Here is a 24,343-nt window from a genome sequence, read left to right on the forward strand (position 1 = left end):
CCTGAGTACAGGGTAGGGCTGAGCTTTACTACCTATCTAGGGTTCAGCCTTTTTCCAGGAGCTCCAAATGTCACTACCTTTAGGCCATCAACTAAAAGAAGCTGAGAATCTCTGAACTCAGTATTCAGTGTGCATATGGTCACTTAATCACCTTGATTTTGGTAAGGTACTTACTCAAACCTTCAACTGTTCTGGTATCCTTTAGTAGAGATTCTCTGTATTATCCTCTCTAGAGAATCAAATTAGATACTTCTGCTAAAATGGGAAGTCGACTGCTCATTGGTGTAGGTTAAGACAGGAGAAATAAGTCCTTAAATATCTCTCACCTGAATTCCTACTTTACCTACTCCTTTTCCTACAGGGTAGGGCTCAATGTTGCCAATTCCTATGATTTTTGAGGATTGTGAAAATTATCTTAAACATTTAAGTTTTAAACTTTTCCCATTTGCCAGCTAAGAATTAAACTTTCTTGGACTTCTTATGTCAAATTCCTTAGGACAATTGCTAAGTCAGCTGCCACTCATCTTTCCACTATTATGTTTCCTCTCCTGTTTCCCCATCTTTATTAATTTACACCCTTTATTTTAAAATTTGCTTCTTGTACTTTTTGAGTCTTCTCATCTATAAACTTTAAGTCTTCCAATGACTTAAATTTAGGTATTAAAGTGACCATAAAGGTTACTATTTTCTGATGTACAATTTTTTTTTAAGTACTTGGAATTGAACCCAAGAGCCGTGTGCATGCTAGGCAAGAACTGTGCCACTTGAGTCATACCCCTACCTCTAAATTTTATCATAAAAATTACATATTTAGGAAGAAGAGAGGGGGGGGTTAAGTGAATATAATAGCAGGGTGAACTTATTCAAAGTGCACTGCACACATCTATAGAATTATCACAATCACACTCCCTGTACAATTAATGTATGCTAATTTAAAAACAGAAGAAATCATATATTTTAAAAGAGTAGTGGTGCACACTTATAATCTCAGCTCAGGCAGGAGGATAGTGAGTTCAAGGAAAGCCTGGACTACAAAGTAAGATCCTGGTCTTAAAATTTTTTTTTAAATTGTTTGTTGTGATATAATAACAATCATCAAAAGAAACACAACTGGGTTTTATATTCATTGTTCTAGATCTAACAATCTTTATTTTTATTTTAGTAACACCCTCCAATTTCATCCATGTTGCTACAAATGACAATTATTTCTTCTATTAAAAGACTAAATGATATTACATTGTGTATGTACCACATTTAAAAAACCCCTTCATCTGTTAGTTTACACTTAAAGTTAATTCCATATCTTGGCTACTATGAACAATACTGCAATGAACAGAGGAGTGATCTCTGGTATACTGATTTATTTTCTTTTAGATGTATACCTACTAGAAGGGATTGCTAGGTTATACGGAAGTTCTATTTTTTATTTAATTATTGATTTACTTTTTGCAGTACTGGGGCTTGAACTCAGGGTCTACATCTTGAGCCAATCCATTAGACCTTTTATGTGATGGGTACTTTTGAGGTAGGGTCTCACGGACTATTTGACCAGGTTGGATTTGAACCATGATCCTCCTGATCTCTGCCTCCTGGGTACTAGAATTACAGGTGTGAGCCATCGGTGCTTATTTTTAATTTTTTGAGGAACTACCATACTGTTTTTCAAAATTTACATCTAACAATTTTACCAATTTTGATTATTTATTTGAAGGGTTTTCTATATAGACCAGGGGTTGGGAAACCATAGCCCATAAGCCAAATCTGGCTGGCTGGTTTGTTTTTATAAAGTTTGTATGAACACAGCCATATCTATTGATGTATTGTTCATATAGACTGCTCAGAGATCATAAAGTACCAAAACCTAAAATATTTACTACTTGGTCCTTTACAGAAAGTTTGCCAACCTTTAACGGAATCACGTCAGCTATGAATGACATGTTTCCTTTTTTTTTCTTTTGAATCATTTTATAAACAAATATTTTTCTTTCTTTTATTGCATCATTCCACCCATGACACTAAGAATAGTAGCAGTAATAGTGGGCATATTCTCCTTCCTGATTTTATACAGAAAACTTCCAAATGTTCACTATTAAAAAATACGCTGAAGGTTTTCAGTGTATACTTTTGATGAATCTCCTTCTGTTTCTGTTTAATTAATACTCTTTTTAACAGCTTTATTGAGGAATAATTTCCATGCCATAAGATTCACTCATTTTAAGTGTATAATTAAATGATTTATGGAAATTTATAGAGTTGTGCAACGATCAATATAATCCAGTTGTAGAACTTTTTTTTTATTATGTTCAAAGACTCCTCCTGATCATTAGCAATCATTTGCCTATTCTAGACATTTCATACAAATAGAATCATACAATAAGTGGTTTCCTGCAATTTGGCTTTTTTCACTCAGCATCATTTTTGTGAGATTTATTCATGTTGTATCATACATCAATACTTTGTTCATTTTCATTGCTAAAGAGTATTCTGTTGCATAGATATGTGAAATTTTGTCAGATTAGTGTCCACTATTTGGATTTGTTCCTTTTTTTCTTTTTTGGCTGTTATGAATAATGTATGTTATGAATTATTGTATGAATAATGTTATGTAAACATTAACATACAAATCTTTGTGTGGACATATGTGTTCCTTTCTCTTGGGTAGATATACCTATGAGTAGAATTGCTGGGTCATAAGATAGCTTTGTATTTAATATTTTGTAAAAATGTCATAAACTTTTATAAAATGGCTATAACCACGTATTTTTTATTATAAATTTTTTATTAGGATATATTCATTATACAGGGGAATTCATAGTGACAATTCTGAGTAGACTTATGTTATACATTGTTATATCACACCCACAGTCTCATCCTCAACCCTTCCCTCCCTACACACTTAAAGCAATTACAAGAAGTTTCTTTGTTCTATTTCATATAATATATGAAGTCCATCAATCTATACCCTCATCTTAGTCTCCTTCATTCACCCTCCCACTAGTAACCCCCCCCACACTATACCTATTTTACAGTTCTGTCTTTCATTATTAATATTTAAGTTGATGTTCAAAGAGGTTTCTCAATGTACCCCACTGTGGATATACTTTACTTTGGTCAGTTCAACCCCTTCCATTACTTGCCCTTACCCTTTTACCTCCCACTCCCCCCAGTTTTCAATACATATCCTATATCCTCTACCTTCACAGATGTTATGTTTTATGGTATTACTCATGCTCTATCATTCTCTTTTCCTCTTTCCCTGAGTTCCAAAGAGTAGTTCCACTATTACAAACATGTTCTACGTATGAGTTCGTGTATAATCATCCTTGTTTTTGTGGCTGTAACCATTTTAGAAATGAGAGCTCCAGAACTGGAGGTGTGGTTCAAGCAGTAAAGCTATGCTTGTGTGTTATGGAAGCACAAAGCCCTGAGCTCAAACTGCAATCCCCCCCGGCCCCCCCACCAAAAAAAAAGACTGTGCCGGGTGCCGGTGGCTCACGCCTGTAATCCTAGCTACTCAGGAGGCAGAGATCAGGAGGATCGCGGTTCAAAGCCAGCCCACGCAAATAGTGCCCGAGACCTTATCTCAAAAAAAAAAAAAATCACAAAAAGGACTGGTGTCAAGTCTCAAGCTGCAGGCCCTGAGTTCAAACCCCAGTATTGCAAAAAAAAAAAAAAAGAAAAAGAAATGAGAGCTCCAGTAACACAAGTTCCAGGGGTAAGGAGTTCAAATTTCTCCACTTATCAATACTTAACAATACTTAGTCTTCCAGTCCATAACATGTAATGTCTCTCCGTTCATTTACAGCTTCTTATATTTCCTTCAGCAACATTTTACTTTTCACTGTACAAATCTTGTGTTTTTTAGTGGTGCTGGGGATTGAATGCTAGGTAAAGTGCTCTACTACTGAGCTATATCTCCAGCCCAAATATTTCACTTAAAAATTTTTTTCCCTAAGTATCTTACTCTTTTTGATAGTATGGTGAACAGAATTGTTTTATTTTTTTTTTTTTTGGATTGTTCACTGCCTATAAGTAGAAATACAGTTGAGTTTTGTATATTTATGTTATATACCTTATGAACTTGCTGAACTTAATAGCTCTAGGGTTTTTATGTGGATCCCCTAAGATTTCCTACATAGAGGACCAAATCTTCTTTGAATGAAGACTGATTTACTTCTTCCTTTCCAATCTAGATAGATGCTTTTTTTTTTCTTGCTTAATTACATAGTAATGCCTTACCTCCAGTACAATGTTGGATATAAGTGGTAACAATCTTATAGGGCATTTAGTCTTTCAACATTAAATAGGATTTTAGCTGTAGGTTTTGTCCTTTATTAGGTTAATTCCCTTTTATTCCTAGTTTTATCATAAATGGGTGTTGGATTTTGTCAAATGCTTTTCTGTTTTTATTAAGATGATCATATTGGGTTTGACCATTAAGATGACAATATTTCATTAATTGATATTGGACTGCTATGTTAACCCTGAGTTCTTAAGAGTAAATTCCACTTGATTGTGATACAGACTCGCTTATGTGTGTTACTAAATTTGATTATTTTATTGGAGATTTTTCATAAATTTTTTGAGGAATTATTGGTCAGCAGTTTTCTGTTCTTACGACGTTTGTCTGGTTTTGGTGTTAGGGTACCACTAGATTCAAAGAATTAAGTTGGAAAGTGTTCTCTCCCCTATTTTCTGGAAGAGTTTGTGAAGGACTTATTATTTACATGTAAATGTTTGGTAGAATTCATTATTGAAGCCATTTAGGCCTTTGCTTTTTATTGTGGGAAGATTTTAAAATATCAATTCAACTTCTTACTTGCCGTAAATCTGTATATCTATAGATTCTCTATTCTTGAGGCAGTTTCAGTATTGGTTTACCTAAATTGTGTAATTTGTTGCCATAAAATTGTTCTATTCCCTTACAATCCTTTACTTTCTATGTGTCTTTTTTTGTTTGTTTGTGAGCCAAGGTTGGTCTCAAACTCACAATCCTCCGGCCACAATCTCCTGAGTGCTGGAAGTACGGGTGGGTGCCACGAATCTTTTAATTTCTGTAAGGCTGATAATGACGTACTCTCTTTTGTTCTTAATATGACTGCTGAATTTTATTCCTCAATTGAAACAATCATACGGATTTACCTATTGTATTTATTAATGTTATTAGATTAATGGAATATTTACTAAACATACATTCACTTCTAGAATATATCCATCTTGGTTATAGGACTTAATTTCTTTTTGCTTACAATATTTACATCTACATCACATTATGAATGGACTTACTTTTTTTTTTCCTGCTAATATTACCTTTCTTAAGTTTAGTCAGGTCATACTAGTTTTATACCTAAGGTAAGAATTCCCTTTCCTGGAATATGATTAGTTTAATAAAATTAGAATGCTATTTGTAATATTTGGTATAAGTCACTGACAAAAGTGACAGGGTGCTCTTTTACTAGTAGATAGGTTTTAAATGATTTTTTTCATTTCCTTAATGGCCACAGCAGAAGTTATATTCAGAATATTTGTATTTCATGAATACTGGCCAGTCAGAACAGACATGGGTGGCACTACTAGAACAGGGTCTTGGGAATGTACTGTGTAAGGGGAACTGTGGTTACTGGATAGTGGAAAGATTGCCCTGGGAAGTCAGAGGGTACCAGGGGATGACTTAGGGTAGGGACTTTCAGTCTTTTTTTTGGTGCTATGAGATGAAACCCAGGGCCTTGTGCATTGTAGGCAAGTGCTCTGCCACTGAGCAGTATCTCTAGCCCCTGTGAACTTCACTGCTTTAACAATGGCCTCTGCCAACCCAGTGCTAAATGTAAGTCATATGAGTTCTGTTTCTTCTTTGGTTAGTTTTGCTCAGGTATACTTTTTGACTCAACTATTTCATCAACATCTTCAATTATATTGGCATAAAGCTGGTCTTATCATCTTTCTATTTTTTGTAATATCTCCTTTTTCACTGCTAATATTATTTGTGTCTTTGTTTCTCGATAAGTCTTGCCACAAAGCTGCCTATTCACTTAGCTTTTTCAAAGAAAAGACTTTTTAAAATCCTCCATTGTATTTTCAATTTTATTAATCTTGTACTTTCATTTCCATATATCTACTCTCATTGGGTTTACACTTTCTAGTTTTTCCAATTTTTTCAGTAAATTCATCAATTTTCAGTTTTCTTCTGATTTCACTATGACTCCTTTTATCCAAGAATTGCTTAGGAAGTCAGTTCCTAAGTCTCCAAATATGGAAATTTCTATCTTTCCTCCCTCCCCACCCCGAGACGGGGTCTCACTATATAGGCCAGCTGCCTTCAAGCTTGCAATCCTCCTGCTTCACTCTTCCAAGTGCTGGAATTACAGGCATAAACCACACACACCTGGCTACACATGGGAATTTCTAATTAAACTGTGCTGAGTTCAAGGAAAATGGTGATAAAATCATGTCATAAAATTTCTTTGGTATCAGTTGAGACCTAGCTTTTGTATAACACATGCTCAATTTTTGTCCCTGTTCCAGGTTGGCTTCAGAAAATATATTTACTATTTGCTGAGAGCAGAGTTCTAAGTACATCTAATATATCAAGCTTATTAATATTTATATATCTTCTACAGCTTTATTCATTCTCTATCTTATCTATTAGTGAATATTTTGTTATTGATGTTGATATTTTCCACTGAGATGGGAATTTCTCACTTTTTCTTGTGATTCTGTCTAGTTTTGGTTCTTACAGTTTTGGCTTTGTTTTTAGGTACATACAAGGGAAGAATTAATTTATTTTCTAGTGAAATAAGCCTGTGACTATACAGTACCTTTTTAACAGTAATAATGCTTTTTGCCTTAAACTTGTCTGCTATTATGTGGTTGCAACTGTTTTTTTCTGATGGGTACTTACCTGGCTTTTTTCTTATTCTTTCATTCTCAACTTTTCTTATTTTGTGTATTTTAGACGTCCCTTATAAAGAACATATAGTTTAATTTTACTTTTTAAGTCACTATCTTTTAACTGGTTAGTTTGGTTCATAACATCTGTTTGACGTTTAGGTTATACGCCTATTATATTTTTGTGTTTATTTATCTGTTTGCTTTTTTAAAAAAAACCCACTCTGCCTCTATTGGATTGATCATGTTTTATTAGCTTTTTACCCTTCTACTAATTTAGAAGTTATCACTATTTTACTATTCAAATTTTCTTCCTAAATAAAAAAACCACATTTACCTCTAAATTTTAATAGGTATGTCTATGTACATATAATCAACACCTCTATCCCTCACTCAATTATGTGTGGCCAGAAATTTTTAATTAAGAATATCCCCTTTTTAATATGACTTCTGAAGAGTACTTCAGAAATCCTGATGTATTACTATATTAACATTGTACAACAGTTAACCACAGGCATATTTTCATTATTTCTCAAACTTCAATTCTTCAAATAATCAATTTCTCTATAAGGAAATATTTTACTGAAATGCTACTCAACTGAGGCATAATTGACATTTTAGGTAGGACAATTGGTTCAACTGTGCAAATTATCCTGTGTACTACAGGATGTTTAGAAAATATGGTCCTTGCAAAATAAATGACAATTGATACCCTCCTCTCTTCTCCATGGTAATGATCAAAACTCCCCATATGTTATTTCCAAACATTCACTTCGGGATCAGTAGCACTCCAAATGAAAACTACTCTTTTAATGCATTAAACCAAAGTGCAGAAATTACAAATACGTTTAGAACTGAAGGCAAAAAATGAAAAACATTCTTATTTCACAAAGGAAATAGCAAAAATATTTTCCCTAAACTTTTAAGGAAAATTCACTTTGTAAACCAGTTTCATCTCCAACATTTTCTTACTTCCTTCCCCCCTCCCTTCTTTCCTTCCTTCCTTCTTCCCATGCTTTCTCCTTATATGTCATTATCCTTCCTTCTTTCCCTCCCCTCTCATTCATTTATCCATTTATTTTTGGAGTGCTAGAGATCAAACGCAGGCCTCACACATGCTAGGCAAACATGCACCACTGAAATATATACTGAGCTCCACAACATTTAGTTACAATATATGACTAAGAAAAAAATATATATATATATATAACCAAAGATATAATCACTTTTCAATTTTTTCTTAAAGTCAGGTTTTCTTCTTGAGGCTTGAACAGAACACGAAATTTGTTCATCATTGTTAAAAAAAAAAGTTTTAACATTATTATTATAATCCTATCATGGTCTTCTACTCACAAACCTGTTAGTGTCCCAAATAATGACATTTCCATCAAATCCTGATGTTACTAATAGTCTTGTATTAGTATCATATTCGATGTTCTTCACCCAGCTAGTGTGACCATGTAAAGTGCATACTTTGGTGTTCAATTTTCTCAGATCCCACAGTGCTATTGTAGTGTCATCAGAGCAGGTTGCAAACAGCCGGTTATCAAGAAATCTACAAAAGCAGAAAAGAAAAACTGGTTCATTTAATCTCTTTTTAAAGAAAAACAAAGGACTACAAACTCATTGTATCAACCCAGTGATTCTTTCTTTTTCTTTTCTTTATATGGGGGCAGTACTGAGGTTTGAATTTAGGGCCTCAAACTTTCTAGGTTGGTGCTGTACCATTTGACCCACATCCCCAGCCCAGCCTGGTGATTCTAATATGCAATTAATAGTAAGTATAATTTACATAACCACAGAGTCAGTCTACTATGATTTAGTAAAAGTCACATTGCAATTTCATCCATTTCCTTTAAATTGTTGATTTTTATTTGGAACTGGAAATAGGAGTAGGTATTTGGAGGACAAGGATAGAGAGAAGGAAAAGAACTTGAGGATCTACGGGATCCTCAAGGAAATGAAACTTTAATAGAGATTTTGAAGATTTGATTGCTAAGGGGAACAGTGTATTAGCGTTAAACGACTATAAATAATGAGAAATATTTGCTAACAAATATATCTGATTATTATCAAATAACATCTTTCTATTTAGAATACATTTACATATAAAATTCCTATATAAATTTGCCACAAATTTATTTCTTTTTGAGACAGGGTCTCACTATGTGTAGCCCAGGCTGTCTGGAACTCCCTATGTAGCCCAGGCTGACCTCAAACTCATGATCCTCCTGCCTCTGCCTCCCCAGTGTTGGAATAACAGACATGCATCACCATGTCCAGCTCCCATAAATTTTAATCTGCTAATTCAAAAGCATTCCCCAAATAATCTCACTTTTATTAGTCAATCAAGATTATAAGACAGATTTAATTAAAATACTCTGTAATTCATTTTATATCATTTTTTTATCATTTTGGATTAATTTCTCAATTATTTGTGAGAATATTATTTTATACAAATGCTTAAAAAGATAACAAACCTACCATTTACACTTGAATTTCTGTCTAATTTCACATTAGGATGGTGTCTTTAAGTTATGCTGTTACATGTAATTTAATCTTTTGCAGAAGAAATGAATTCTGAAGTTTATTCTAAGAAATAATTATACATAATTCTTGTCAGAAATCAACCTCGATATCCACTAGTACCATCATGACCTTCCTGAAACTTATCAGGCTTTAAGATTCCAGGTCCACCTTCCTCTTGCACCTTGATCTGGCTAACTCTTGCTTTCTTTTTAATATTTAGTTTTCATTCCCTCCAGGAAGCCTTCCTGCTCTATCTTCTAGCTTGGGGTAGACAGAAATTCTGTAAGCTCCCAAAGCAAGCTATACTTCTATCATAATACTTACTACTACAGTATAAGGAATAACTTCACATAGCTACAAATTCCTTAAAGTCAGGGAGAAACTGCCTTGCTCATGGTTTTAGCTGCAGTACTGAACACAAACAGTGCCAGCCACATATGCATCCAACAAGTATGTATTAAAAAATGAATGAATCAGGGGAGTTCACCACCTAGTGGAGAAGACATTATAAATACATAATACATACATAATTGGGTGGGATATACAAAGGAAAGAGGGTGGTTAGGAAATACTTCATGGTGGTGCCATTTAAACTGACTGTAAAAGATGAGCAACTCCCTAAGTGGCCAAGAGGTAAGCAAAGGCAGAACATGTGCGGGAGTGCTGTGTGGGGAAAGCAGAGACAAGTGGGAACAACACTGGCCTATTCCACAGTGATTGCCAAGAACTCTTTTGAACTATAAAATACATTTCCATTAAAATATTTTTTAAAAAGAAAAAAACAATTCATCCCCACCCAGCACAATAAAAAGTTAACAATTTATTTAAAAATGGAAAAAATTCATCACCAAAATAACCACTGCTATTGATTAGCCACCATTAATTTCTCTTTAAACCTAATACAATCTGAATATTTTGCCATGTCATTAAAAATCTGACAAAATATTTTTTCATTTTTGTTTCTTTTTAGGTACTTATTGATATCCCTTTTTTGGTACTTATTGATATCCCTTTTTGGGGGGGAAGGTGGGAGGAAATTCTGGGGATTGAACTCAGGGCCTCAAATCACTTGTTTGTCTGTTGCAGTGCTAGGTATTGAATGCTAAGTACGAATTCTAAAACTGAGCTACATCCTCAGCCCAACAAACTCACTTTTAATGGATGAATGCTGTTCACTGTATGAATGGATCATAATCTTTTCTTTCTTTTATAAACTGATATGCAAGCAACTGTTGGGTATCTGGATTACTTATAATATTTTAATACTAAAAAAAAAAACACTAATTAGCTGGATGTGGTAGTACATACCTTAATTCCAGCACCTGGGAGGTTGAAGTAGGAAGATCACGAGTTCAAGACCAGCCTGTGCTACATAGTGTGACTGTCTCAAAAAATGAAACAGTACCGCCCCCCAAAAAAGAACTAAGATGAACATCCTTATAGCTAATATTAATCATATCTCAGTTTCTCTAAGTACATTCCCAGAGAAATGAATTGCTAAGTAAAAATGACTTTTTAAAAATATAAGGCTTTTGATACATAGAGCCAAACTGTCCTCTAAAAGTGCACACCAATAGATTTTTCCACAAGCAGCTAGGAGTGTCGGTTTCCTCAAACTTGCCACACAGATTTTTTTTTTAATTCTGCTAAGTGCTGGGGCAAAAAGTTATCATCTTGTTTTAAACGGAAACTTTAGTTTTCAATGAAGTTGAACTTTTCTCGTATTAGAAAATTATAGCTGGGCAAATTTTGTCTCAGTTTTTCAAATACAGTATGTTTCATTTGTTTTCTTTTTGCAGTACTGGGGTTTGGACACAGGCCCTCATGCTTGCTAGGCAAGAGCTCTATCACTTCAGACATGCTTCCAGCCCTTTTGGCTTTTTATTTTTCAGGTAGGGATTTGGTTTTGCCTGAGAAGACCACTATATTCCTACCTCAACTGTTTAGACAGGATTACAGATGTAGGCAAAGATGCCCAGGTGTTTTTGAGATAGGGTCTCACTAACACTTTTTTTTGGCCAGGATGGCTTCAAACTGCAATCCTCCTATCTCTACCCCCTGTATAGCTGTAATTATAGGTGTGTACCACCATACCCAGCCCTGTACAAAGGGGTTTTACTGTGATACTTTCCACACAATCACATAATATACTCTGATCATATTTAACTGCTCTATTACTCCCTTCTTAACCACCCCTTTAATAGCTTTTCATAGGTTTCATTTTGTTATTTAGATATATATTTGGATCTTTTAATGTATCTTTATGCTTGTTTATTATATAAAAATTTTAATTCTTATATCATCAAGTTCATTTTTCTCAAACAGATTTACCTTTACTGATGATACTTTTAAATGAAACTAGTTCAATAACTTCCATGCATGACAGGAATTACATGACTGAGAAAAATACATCCAAAAATATTTTAAGGCTGGGGGTATAACTCAGTGGTAGAGTGCTTGTGCTTGCCTCGCATTCATGAGGCTCTGAGATCAATTCCCAGGACTGCAAAACAAACCAAAAAGGGTCTTACTATGTAGCCCAGGCTGGCTTCAACTAGCAATCCTTCTGCCTCAGCCTCCCAGGGATTATAGGCACATGCCACCATACCCAGCTCAAAAACATTTTAAAAATACAAAAAGCTACTAAAAATTCAAACTTTTAAATTGAGTATCTTCATATATGAGAAAATTAGGGAAAAAAACACAAAAGATTTTTTTCAATCTACAGAAAATACTTAATGCAAATGTGGATTAAAATCTTAATGGGGTTATATTAAGTGGGTCAGAATGGGGATCACAGAGGTCCATCTGAAGAGTTTTAAAGAAGAGTAAGATGATCCCATGGAAGTTTTAAGATCTCTGAGGTAACTAGGTTCTCAAACTCTTGGATTTTCATAAAAAATAAAGTAGTATGGGGATTAGCTTTTTAATTTTTATTAATAGAATTAATTAAAAATAACTTGCATAAACTAACGCATTGTTTTCAGCACCAAAAATGTAGAAAAATATAATCTTCAAATAAAAGGCAATAATTTTGAATTGAGTTTATCTTAATGAAAAATCCAATATTTTTTAAGTTGGCTCTTTTTTTTGGTGGTACTGGAGGTTGAACTCAGGGCCTCAGGGCTTGCTAGGCCAGCCCTCTACCACCTAAGCCACCTCATTTTTGCCCCAAAGTATTACCTGCAGAATTACTGGTAAAAAAAATAAATCATAGAATATTACGAGTATAGATGAGGAGATCAGTTAAAGCACATAGGACAATTTTCATCCCCAAGTTAGTGTAATGTGAAGTACCAGAAGGGTCTGTGGAGATGTGGTCCAGGCCTCTTAAACTAAAACTCAGTATGATCTAAGTTAATTATTGTAAAATGTTTATAAACCCACATTCCCTGATAAACAGGTGATACTCCTTCCACACGGTGTGTCTAAATCATAGAACTTCTCAAATATCCCCACAAAACTCCAACATATGGCTATAAGAAATCTGGATAAACTGAGTTTTACATTATCAAAGAATAACTGGTAAAAGATAAAAGCAATTGAAAGTGATTACTCTTAAATTAAAATAAGTACCCCCATTTCATTGTCCAAGTTAAAAAAAAAAAACAGTATCATTGCATATCTTAAAGAATTAAACTAAAAATCATGAGAAGAACCCTTCCTCATTTATTTAACTATATGCAAATTCTTAGCACAAGAATGACTTAAATGCTGTTTTTTTGTATAATCTTTCCAATGAAATTACAATAGAATATAACATCCTTACTTCATATTTGAGTTTGAAGTATCAATGAACAAATGTCATTTTTGTATACTTTATTAATTTCTCTAAGAGACTTTCCTTAGTCCTGTGAGATAGTCACATAATTCTATTAAGTGTCTATTGTGTCATTATTTCTATCACTTCCTTTTTCTAATCGATAACTTGTCTAACTCAATCAGACCCTCATTTGCCAATGATTTTTTTATGTAACTTGACTGCTTCTCTAACATCACTTTCAGGGTTTTGTGAAATGCTACATCCTTTGCAAGATCCGTTTCATGTTCCCATTGATAAACACTGTATTTGTATTATATTGTTTGAAATATAACAATCAGCCAGAGACCAACAAAAATAGTGAGAAGGAGAAATAGACCCTGGGTTATTTGTCATATCAGTGAGTAAACATTCTTATGAGGACCTTGGCGCTTCTCCCTGTAACCTTTAGTTGGGGGGACCTGCATTGCTATAGGACTCTATACAGTCCTCATGAATGAGTCCCTTTAGATCCTTACTCTAAACTCTTAGAATCTACTTTTAAAGCTTCAAAATCAATTTTTCTAATCAATAGAGCAGAAGTAGACTCAAATTTGTAGATGTGGAGTGCTGGGCAGGCACACTAACAGCAGCAAATGAAACATAACAGGTGTTCATAAATTACACTTTATTCTTTTCCTAAAACATGAAGCAACAGAAAATATTCTCTATAACTAGCAATGTTTTTATTTTAGAAGATAAGCAAGCCATATAACTAAGAAGTGAATTAGAAGACATTACCAAGTATGAGTAACTTGACTATTTAGAACCAAACCAGAAAATGTAAGTCCATACGGACAGAACAGTGAAGCAGTCTAATGGTACTGAGTAGAAATTCCATTTCTACCACTTACTATATATAAGATCCTGGGCAAGTCTCTTTATCTGAGTTGCAGTTTCTTTATTCCTTAAAATAGGTACAATATCTGTCTCACATAGTGATACTAGAAAGACTGAACAAGCCGAGACAGGAGGATCACAAGTTCAAGGCCAGCCTGGGCTACATAGCGAGACCCTGTCTCAAAAACAGAAAGTAAAAATTTAAAGATTGAATGATATAACATATGAGAAGTGCTTCACAGAAATTTTGGCACATAGTACACTCAAAAAATGGAAGTTAGTATTATTAATAAGTAATGCATACTTAAACTCATGCACCAGAGGACCCTTCAGATCTTTACTCTAAACTCCTAAGTTATATGTACTTCTAAATGAGCTTCAAAGTCAATTTTTCTAACCAACAGATAAAGTAGATTCAAATATGTAGGTGTGAGGTGCTGTGGCAGGCACACTGACAGCAGCGAATATAAGGTGACACTGATAAAGAACAAACGCTAATAGCAGATTAATCAAAGGGCATTCTGAGTAGGGGCAATTTGATATCAGTCTTATTCTTTTTGAGATAAAAAAATTTAAATTGTAAAATATTAGAAACAGAATATTACAAAGAATATAATAAACACCTGTGATACCCACCACCCAGCTTTATCAAATTTTAACACTTTGTTATCTTTCAGATTTTTTTTGACATTACACAGTTGAAATACATTGTGTATCCCTCCCCAATCCCATTCCCCTCCCTCCCTCTCCAGAGGAAACCACTATCCAAAATTTGTTGTCAATCCCTATGCAAGCTTTTAATACTATGTATTCATGTGTATATATATACATCAATAATTAATTATACTGTGCGTCCTCAATTTATTCTATAAATATTTAATGAGCACCCACAATGCACAAAGCACAGTTCTAAGTGCTGAGATAGAGCAAGGAACAAATACATGCCTTCATCAAGCTTATATTTGTAAAGTTTTCAAAGTTTATATAAATGGTACCACACTGTACAGCTCATTCTACAATTTGCCTTTCTGCCTTGACCTTACATTTCTAAGATGTGTATCAAGATACTGATGTTTTTAGTTCATTTAACTGATGTATAGTATTCCATTGTAGAACAGACCAGGATTTATCTACCTAATCTCCTTTTCATGGCATTCAAGTTATTTCCAGCTCCTCTCTATTACTAATAATGCTACACTGAATGCTTCCTTTTGCATACATCTCTTGGTTAACATGTGCATTAATTTCTTAAAATACATAATCATCTTCAATTTTACCAGATATTGCTAAACTGCTTTTCAAAATAGTTTTACCAATTTATACTCCATTAATATTTGAGTTCCTATTTCTCCATAGCTCTGTCAATAGTTGATACTTGTTATTTTTACTTGTATTTCCATAACTAGTAAGCTTGAAAATCTTTCTCTATTTATTACTTACTGTAATTTCTCTTATGTGATTCACTACATATTTTATTACAGGGTTACAACCTTATATATTCTGGATACTAATCCTTTTGGTTTTGCTATTGAAAATTTCTTTTCCTATCAGCCTATATAACTACTACTACAGTGAAGATTTAAATTTTAAGTAACTGAACTTTTCAGTCTGTAATGCTTTTAGTGTCTTAAAAGTCTTTTCTACAACAAATATAATCTATACTTCCTTCTAACACTTTAAAGGGACTGGAGGTGAGGCTCAAGTGATACAGCATCTGCATAGCAAGCACAAAGCCCTGAGTTCAAACCTCAGTTCCATCAAAAAAAAAAAAGGTAAAGCTCTGAAGGATTGTTTTCATAAGTAGGTCATTAAGCAGAAGTTATTTTTGGCTATGGTGTCAGGCAGAGATCTAATTTTATTTTTTCATCTATATAACCAATTCCCTCTTTTCCTCCCACCAATTTGTGATGCTTCTGCTGTCTTATTTAAAATGTTCATAAACACCCATAGGTCTGTTTCTAAGAGCTCAATTTCATCCCACTGTCAATCTATTCCTCTACTAAGACTATATTTGATACTGGATGGGAGATTATTCCCACTATTTTAGTTTTCTCCAAAACTGTCTCAGCTGTTCCTGGCACATATAAATTTTAAAATTAAGTTTTATGAAAAACCCTTTTGTCATTTTATCCAAAATAAATGTATACTGAATTAAGTATACTGAAGAGTAATTTGAGGAAAACTGACTTTTTTTATGATCCTGAGTTCTTTTCTTCAAAGAGGATTTGCATTTGTTTTTTACAGGTACCTGGTAGCTCTTCCAACCTGGATCCAATTTAAAATTGTTTGCTGGAGGTTTTAAACCATACAGTAGCGTAAATTTGGACCTCACACATGTATGAGCACTGGCTTGTAGTTAGATAATCAGAGACGTTCTGACACTCCTCTACCACTGCCAGTCTAGATGAAGAAGAGTTTATTTCATACCTTTATGTTCAAAGTGAGTTCTTTGGTTCCTGACTGTATGTAGTCTACTAAAATCCCTACCTTCAGCTAGCCCTAGAGTTAACTCTCCTACCTTCTGTATGCCTTCTGTGTCCAAACAGAAGTTCAGGATCACCAGCATTTAGCAGATACTTCTAAAGTAAAAGCCAGTGAATACCTATTTTCTTCTTTGCATTCCTGCTTCCCTTTCATTTTTGGCCCAAGGATTCCTTTCTTTCTTATCCACTCACTATACATTAAAATACACATACATATATAGCATTTTATCCAGCATTTGTTATTAGTAGAAAGACAATCCAGGATATTTAAAACTCTTCTACAATCTAATATTTAATCATCTGGATTTACTAGTTCAAAGACATAACTTAAAATCTCTTATAATTATTGCTTTTGCTTTGTATGTTTCAAGGTTATGTTTAAGGTACATAAAAAGTTCTTAATTATTCTATCTTCTTGGGCTATTTTTCCTTTTATTTATAAGTACTATTACTGCATTTTATCTTTATTAAAAGATAATACCTGCCAGATACCCGTCTGATATTAGTAATGTCTTTCAGTTTTCTTTACTTATTTTTTTATTAGTTTTATTTTTGGTAAAAAAAAAAAAAAAAAAAAACTGTGGTTTTTTTTTTTTTTTTTCTTTTTCTTCTTCTTCTTCTTCTTCCTTTCCTATTCTTTTCTTTTTGCAGTACTGGAGATCGAATCGAGCAGCCTCCTGCTTGCTAGATGGGCCCTCTACCACTTGAGCTCCAGCTCCAGCTCTCTGTGCCTTTTAATAAAAAATATCCATTCATTCATTTATATTTACTGTGAACTACTCACATTTGGAATCCTTTTTATTTCATGTGTTCTGTTTATTATCCCTTTCCTTTGCTATAAATTCTTAAAACTTTTTAAAGCTTTCCTATCTTCTACTGATCTGATCAAGTTTTCCCTCTTTCTTATGTTTTAAAAGCTATAAATTACATTTCCATGATTTTAGTATCTTTTTAGGTTCTTTTCATTGTAGATATTTACTTATGCACTATATAAAAGCTTCCAAAATTGCTTAATATTTCTATTTTTCTCCTAAACATGATGTGGGCCTTAATATTTATATACCCTCCCATTGAACAAAATTCCCTCATACTTTCAACCTACTTGTTGCCACTGTCTAATTTGGTAGCCATTGTGACTTTTGAATACTGGATATGTGGACAGAAAGAACTGTTATGTGCTCTCAGTATAAAATACGCACTGGATTTTAAAGACAGAATGAGAACATGAAAGTAAAATATCTTGATATTTTTCATACTGATTACATGTTCAAATGATAATATTTTGGACATACTAGGTGAAATAAAATACATTCTTTTTTGAGACAAGATCTTGCTACATAGCCTGTGCTATCCTGAACTTGTGATCTTCCTGCCTCAGCCTCCTAAATGATGGGATTACAGTCATGTACCACCACACTTGGCAGTAAGATACATTATATTAATTTTGTCTTTTTTAAACAGAATTTAAAATTACAGATATGGCTAGCATTAAATTTATATTGGATAGTATTAATCTAGAGGCTTATTTTTATTTTTTGCAGTATTGGGGCTTGAACCCAGGGCCTTGCCTGTGATAGGCACTGTACTACTGAGCTACATCCCCAGTCCTGTTTGTTTTGAGATGAGGTCTTGTTATGTTGTCCTGGCTGGCCTCAGATTCTGGAGTTTCAATAATTCCTCACCTGTCAGATTCCTGAGTCGCTGGGACTACAAGCCCATGCCACTCTTTCTAGCTTACAGAATTATTTTTAACTTTGTCTTAAATGTACTCCCCACCCCAAACACCTCTAAATTATGTGCTTGCACTATTAATAACAACATTTAACATTTTCCCTAATTAAAATTCAATTTGGATTAATAATTTACCTGAATATAATGTGGTACTGAACACTGTTTTACCAACAATAATAATAATATTCATGTGATTGCAAATATATTACTATTATTCCATTTTCTCCTGGTATCAACTGTTACTGATGAGAAGCATTTTGTTAGTTTAATTATTGTACCTCTGGATGTAATCTGATGTCGAATTTTAGTGGCTTTTCAAGATTTTTCTCTTGATCTTTTGACATTCTAGATTTCCTTCAACCTGTCTAAATATGGATTTATCTTTAACCTGCTTGACACTCTAAAATTAACTGGCCCTCCTTCAGGGCTAAAAATTCTAAGCCATTATAAAATTAGCTTTCCACCAATTTCTGCATTTTCTTTATATATATTATAGTCTTTCAACTAGTTAACTGGCACATTTCAATATACTATTCATATTTTTAACACTTTTATTGTGCATGTATGTGTTCTGAGTGAGTTTTTAGTACTATTTTCCACCTCAACAATTCATTTATCAGTGGTAAAGAGAAAGGTTTGACTCATTCATCAAGTTGATTTTATTTTTATTTCTTATTTTGGTGCTGGGGATTGAACCCAGGGCCTCACACACTCTAAGAACTTGCTCTACCTCTATTCTACACTCTCAGTTCTAAAATCAGGACACACCCCTTTCAGCTCCAAACCTTCTATTTTTGTTTTCCCCAATGACACTGGGGATCAAACCCAGGGCCCTGCACATACTAAGCAAGCACTCTATCACTAAGCGATACTCCCAATCTTCTCCTATTCTTTACAAGTTTTTTATATACCAACTACATTTTTAACTTCCACATGTTCTAGTTGGATCTTTACTACATTAATCTGTTTTTGTTTCACCTTTTTTATAATCTGCAGCTCTTTAATTGGTGAATATCCCTTAATTTATTTTTTTGAGCATTCTAAAAATGCTTAAATGTTTTTCCCAATCAATGGAATACTATGCACCGTTAAAAAAATAAGCTCATGGATATGAAAAGGGAATGATCTTTACATATGTTAGTGAAAAAGGCCAGGCACATGGTATGTGTAGAATGCTACCATTTATATAAAAGTGTACATGTGTCTATGTGTGTGTATATATATGCTTGTTTATGCATAAACTATCTCAGAAAGGATAGCACAAAATTAGTAACAGTGGTTGCCTCTGGGGAGGGAAACTGGGTGGCTAGGCGACAGAGGTGGAAACAGACTTACTTTTCACTGTTTACCCTTTTGTACCTTTGAATTTTGTACCACGTGCATGTATTACCTAGTCAAAAAAAAATAAATAATTTATTTTTTAAAGTAAGATCTTTGTTGGAGTAGTCCATAAAATTAATTCCATCCAAAGAAAATGTTTGTTCTAATGTTTCTGGTTTGTTTTTTTTTTTTCAGTGCTGGGAGTTGAACCCAGGGTCTTGTGCATGCTAGACAAGTGCTCTACCACCGAGCTACACCCCCCGTCCTTGTTTTTTTGAGACAGGGTCTTGCTAGGTAGCTCAGTCTGGCCTTGAACTCACTGTGAAGCCCAGGCTTGCCTTGAACTTGCGATCCATCTGCCTCTGCCTCCCAAGTATTGGTATTACCATGTGTACCATGAAGCCAGGTCTAGTGATTGTTTTGTTACATTAATATTAGACATATTCATAAATTTTGGTTATAGGTTCAAGTAGAAAAAGGTTTTTTTTTTTACTTTTTTCTTCTCTCTTGATCCTATTTAATGGTTTTAGAGTTGCCTCTGGTTGGCCATCTGGGTCCCCAGGTCACAATCAGGCCCCAGACACTTCAGGGCTCCAGTTTCACAATAATATTGGAAATATCACACATATACTTTCAGTCACTGACTCAGCAAGTGGCTTCATCAATTCTTGATGAAGGCTGTGTTTTTATCAACTAAAACCTACAGCCCCAGGTAGTTAATAGCTTTTTTTCTATTTAAGCCTTTCATAAATGAGACAGACATTTCAATAAACCCTGGGTTTCATGAACTGATTCTGGCTCTCATTTTTGCCTCACATGAAACACTTGAGCATTTTTTAATCCTTTTACCTGATAGGATTACAACTACTACATGTCAGTGCTGATGAAAAAGCCAGTGGGCCTGTGCTCCATGTGTCTGTGGTTCTTTTTTTGTCCACATAGATATTTACACTGTTTCAGAACCTGGCTATATTTTTTGTGCTATGTAAGCAAAGGGGTTATATCAAAACTCAGTATGGACTTGGTCTAGAAGAAATTTTCACATTTCTTTTTTCAGAACATTAAAAGTACTAATTATAAAACTAACACAATCTTATTGCACAAAGGTTAGAAAACAGAAAGTTAATGATAATCTACCCATTCTAACTAAATTACTGTTAACATTTAAAAACAGTTCCTTTTAATCTTTTTCTTCTGCATCATTCTTATCTGTATATTTTATCATGTTTAACCATATTATCCCAAGCATTTGCTATGTAGTCTCTACAAGCATCATTTTAATGATTGCATATTAATCCACCAAATTGCTCAATTATAATTTACATCCCACATAATATTGAGAATTTAAGGAGCTTCTAACAATGCTACAAGGAAGTTCTCAAAGCTTATGTGTTTTCCTTTGAATGTTCTGGACTGGGAGTGATGGATACAGTGGTGAGAAATGTTAAACAAAAGGACCAGTACAATACATGGCTGAGGTTCATAATGATGGCCTTGATATACAAAGAGGAAAGAAAAATCATATGGAAATGAATAATTTATTTCAAAAAGATTCTAATCAAAAAGGTTAGCAGTAAATTTTATAATTATAGTAAGTTTTATAAGGAATTAGAATCACAATTCACTTATGTGGGTCATTTAGCACTACTGGATAAGGCAAGACATAATTTCACTAACTTCCAAAACAAAATATTTTGCATTATAATAAAAAAGTTCACTGTTTTGAAAGTTCACCTTTTCACTATTGCACTCACCTGATATTATTTACACAGTCTTCATGAGCTTCAGAAAGTGTTTTTATGTGCTTTGAAGATATAGGGTCAAAAAGCAGAACTTCAGTCTGTTCACAAGCAACTGTTAGCACTGACCTGAAAGCAAATAACACATTTCTCTTGCTTAGTTTTCTAGCATTCTCTAATTTATTTATAATTACATAAAGAGTAGATGAAAAAAACTTTTGCCCATGGTTTTATGTTAGTAGCAAATACTATCCACTGTTGGTAGGAATACTAGGTAATAGAGCCAGGCACAGTGGTACATGCCTGTAATCCCGGCTCCTTGGGAAGTAGACATAAGAGGATCAAAGGTCAAGGCCATCCCAGGCAAAATGCAAAAGATCTTATCTCAAAGAAAAGTAGGTTGTGGTGGTTCACACCTGTAATCCCAGCTATAATGGAAGTGTTGGTCCAAGGCAGGCCCAAGGAAAAAGTGCAAACACCCTATCTGAAAAACAGAGTAAAAAACAAAGAAAAGAAAACAAACAAGCAAAACGCCCCAAACTAGGAAATGATACTCTTTCTCATACATATTATTAACTGGTACAGCTTATGTTTGGAGAGCACGTCTAAAGTACCTATTAAAATTTTAAACATGCATACCTTTTGACTTGGCAGTATTTTCTGTGAATTTAATTAAGAAAAGTAACTTCATAAATACAAAGAAACATAAAGATAAGCTTCACTGTAGGAGAAATTGAAAGAAACCTAAATATGCATGGAAGAGGGAATGACCAATTATATAAATCATAGAACATAACTCATAGGAGGTATGTCCCAAGATTTCCAGCAGATGCCTGAAATGCCAAATAATATGGAACTCTATACAGACTGGTTTTTTCCTTGTCTATATAACTATGATATGTTCAATTTATAAATCAGACACAGTTGGAAATTAAGTCATTACTATTAACATTTATAAAATGTAATGAGTTATGTAAATATTGTCTCTCTCAAACTATCTTACTGTATTGCAGATCTTAGCAACCTCAGCATATCACTTTTTTTCCTTTATTAAGTACAGAACTTTCATATTTTCACTTGAAGGATGAACTTTTTTTTTTAATTTTTATTTTTTTATTATTCATATGTGCATACAATGCTTGGGTCATTTCTCCCCCCCGCCCCCACCCCCTCCCTTACCACCCACTCTACCCCTTCCCTCAACCCCCCCACCCCCTCGATACCTGGCAGAAACAATTTTGCCCTTATCTCTAATTTTGTTGAAGACAGAGTATAAGCATTAATAGGAAGGAACAAGGGTTTTTGCTAGTTGAGATAAGGATAGCTATATGGGGAGTTGACTCACATTGATTTCCTGTGCGTGGGTGTTACCTTCTAGGTTAATTCTTTTTCATCTACTTTTCTCTAGTTCCTGGTCCCCTTCTCCTATTGGCCTCAGTTGCTTTTAAGGTATATGCTTTAGTTTCTCTGCGTTACAGGCAACAAATGCTAGCTAATTTTTTAGGTGTCTTACCTATCCTCACATCTCCCTTGTGTGCACTCGCTTTTATCTTGTGATCAAAGTTCAATCCCCTTGTTGTGTTTGCCCTTGATCTAATGTCCGCATATGAGGGAGAACATATGATTTTTGGTCTTTTGGGCCAGGCTAACCTCACTCAGAATGATGTTCTCCAATTCCATCCATTTACCAGCGAATGATAACATTTCGTTCTTCTTCATGGCTGTATAAAATTCCACTGTGTATAGATACCACATTTTCTTGATCCATTCTTCAGTAGTGGGGCATCTTGGCTGTTTCCATAACTTGGCTATTGTGAATAGTACTGCAATAAACACGGGTGTGCAGGTGCCTCTGGAGTAACCTGTGTCACAGTCTTTTGGGTATATCCCCAAGAGTGGTACTGCTGGATCAAATGGTAGATCAATGTTTAGCTTTTTAAGTAGCCTCCAAATTTTTTTCCAGAGTGGTTGTACTAGTTTACATTCCCATCAACAGTGTAAGAGGGTTCCTTTTCCCCCAGCATCCTCACCAACACCTGTTGTTAGTGGTGTTGCTAATGATGGCTATTCTAACAGGGGTGAGGTGGAATCTTAGTGTGGTTTTAATTTGTATATCCTTTATTGCTAGAGATGGTGAGCATTTTTTTATGTGTTTTTTGGCCATTTGAATTTCTTCTTTTGAGAAAGTTCTGTTTAGTTCACTTGCCCATTTCTTTATTGGTTCATTAGTTTGGGGAGAATTTAGTTAAGTTCCCCATATATTCTGGTTATCAGTCCTTTGTCTGATGTGTAGCTGGCAAATATTTTCTCCCACTCTGTGGGTGTTCTCTTCGGTTTAGAGACCATTTCTTTTGTTGAGCAGAAGCTTTTTAGTTTTATGAAGTCCCATTTATCTATGCTATTTCTTAGTTGCTGTGATGCTGGGGTTCCATTGCGAAAGTTCTCACCTATACCTACTAATTCCAGAGTATTTCCTACTCTTTCCTGTATCAACTTTACAGTTTGGGGTCTGATATTAAGATCCTTGATCCATTTTGAGTTAATATTGGTATAGGGTGATATACATGGATCTAGTTTCAGTTTTTTGCAGACTGCTAACCAGTTTTCCCACAGTTTTTGTTGAAGAGGCTGCTATTTCTCCATCATATATTTTTAGCACCCTTGTCAAAGACAAGTTGGTTATAGTTGTGTGGCTTCATATCTGGGTCCTCTATTCCGTTCCACTGGTCTTCATGTCTGTTTTTGTGCCAGTACCATGCTGTTTTTATTGTTACTGCTTTGTAATATAGTTTGAAGTCAGGTATCGTGATACCTCCAGCATTGTTCTTTTGACTGAGTATTGCCTTGGCTATTCGTGGGTTCTTGTGTTAAGGATGAACTTTTTGCTTCTCTTTGCCATATACCAATTGCTAGCATCACTACTCTTGTGCTATGTGACTATTATTACCTAAAATAAGGGCAACCTAAATGTGAGCCCTGTGAAACCATGAGTTGATCTGATAGCTATAAGACAGCTT

At 34.3% G+C, this 24,343-nt stretch overlaps 1 protein-coding gene across 3 annotated transcripts in view; it reads right to left on the reverse strand.

Moving 5' to 3' along the window:
• Dcaf10 (DDB1 and CUL4 associated factor 10) overlaps window positions 1-24,343 on the reverse strand; it is a 59,090-nt gene that overhangs the window by 19,394 nt on the left and 15,353 nt on the right. Inside the window, exons 1-3 of one of the 3 annotated variants that reach the window (XM_074051415.1) lie at window positions 21,743-22,471; window positions 21,342-21,455; window positions 8,243-8,440 (exon numbers count right to left, since the gene is read on the reverse strand). In XM_074051415.1, the coding sequence (XP_073907516.1) occupies window positions 8,243-8,440; window positions 21,342-21,455; window positions 21,743-21,894 (464 nt within the window). In that variant the 5' untranslated portion in view covers window positions 21,895-22,471. Of the gene's footprint in view, window positions 1-8,242; window positions 8,441-21,341; window positions 21,456-21,742; window positions 22,472-24,343 lie in introns of those variants that run through there. The other 2 variants (XM_074051413.1, XM_074051414.1) reach the window with 2 other exon arrangements.

This window comes from Castor canadensis, chromosome 13, assembly GCF_047511655.1.
Source record: "Castor canadensis chromosome 13, mCasCan1.hap1v2, whole genome shotgun sequence".
Taxonomy (NCBI): Eukaryota; Metazoa; Chordata; class Mammalia; order Rodentia; family Castoridae; genus Castor; species Castor canadensis.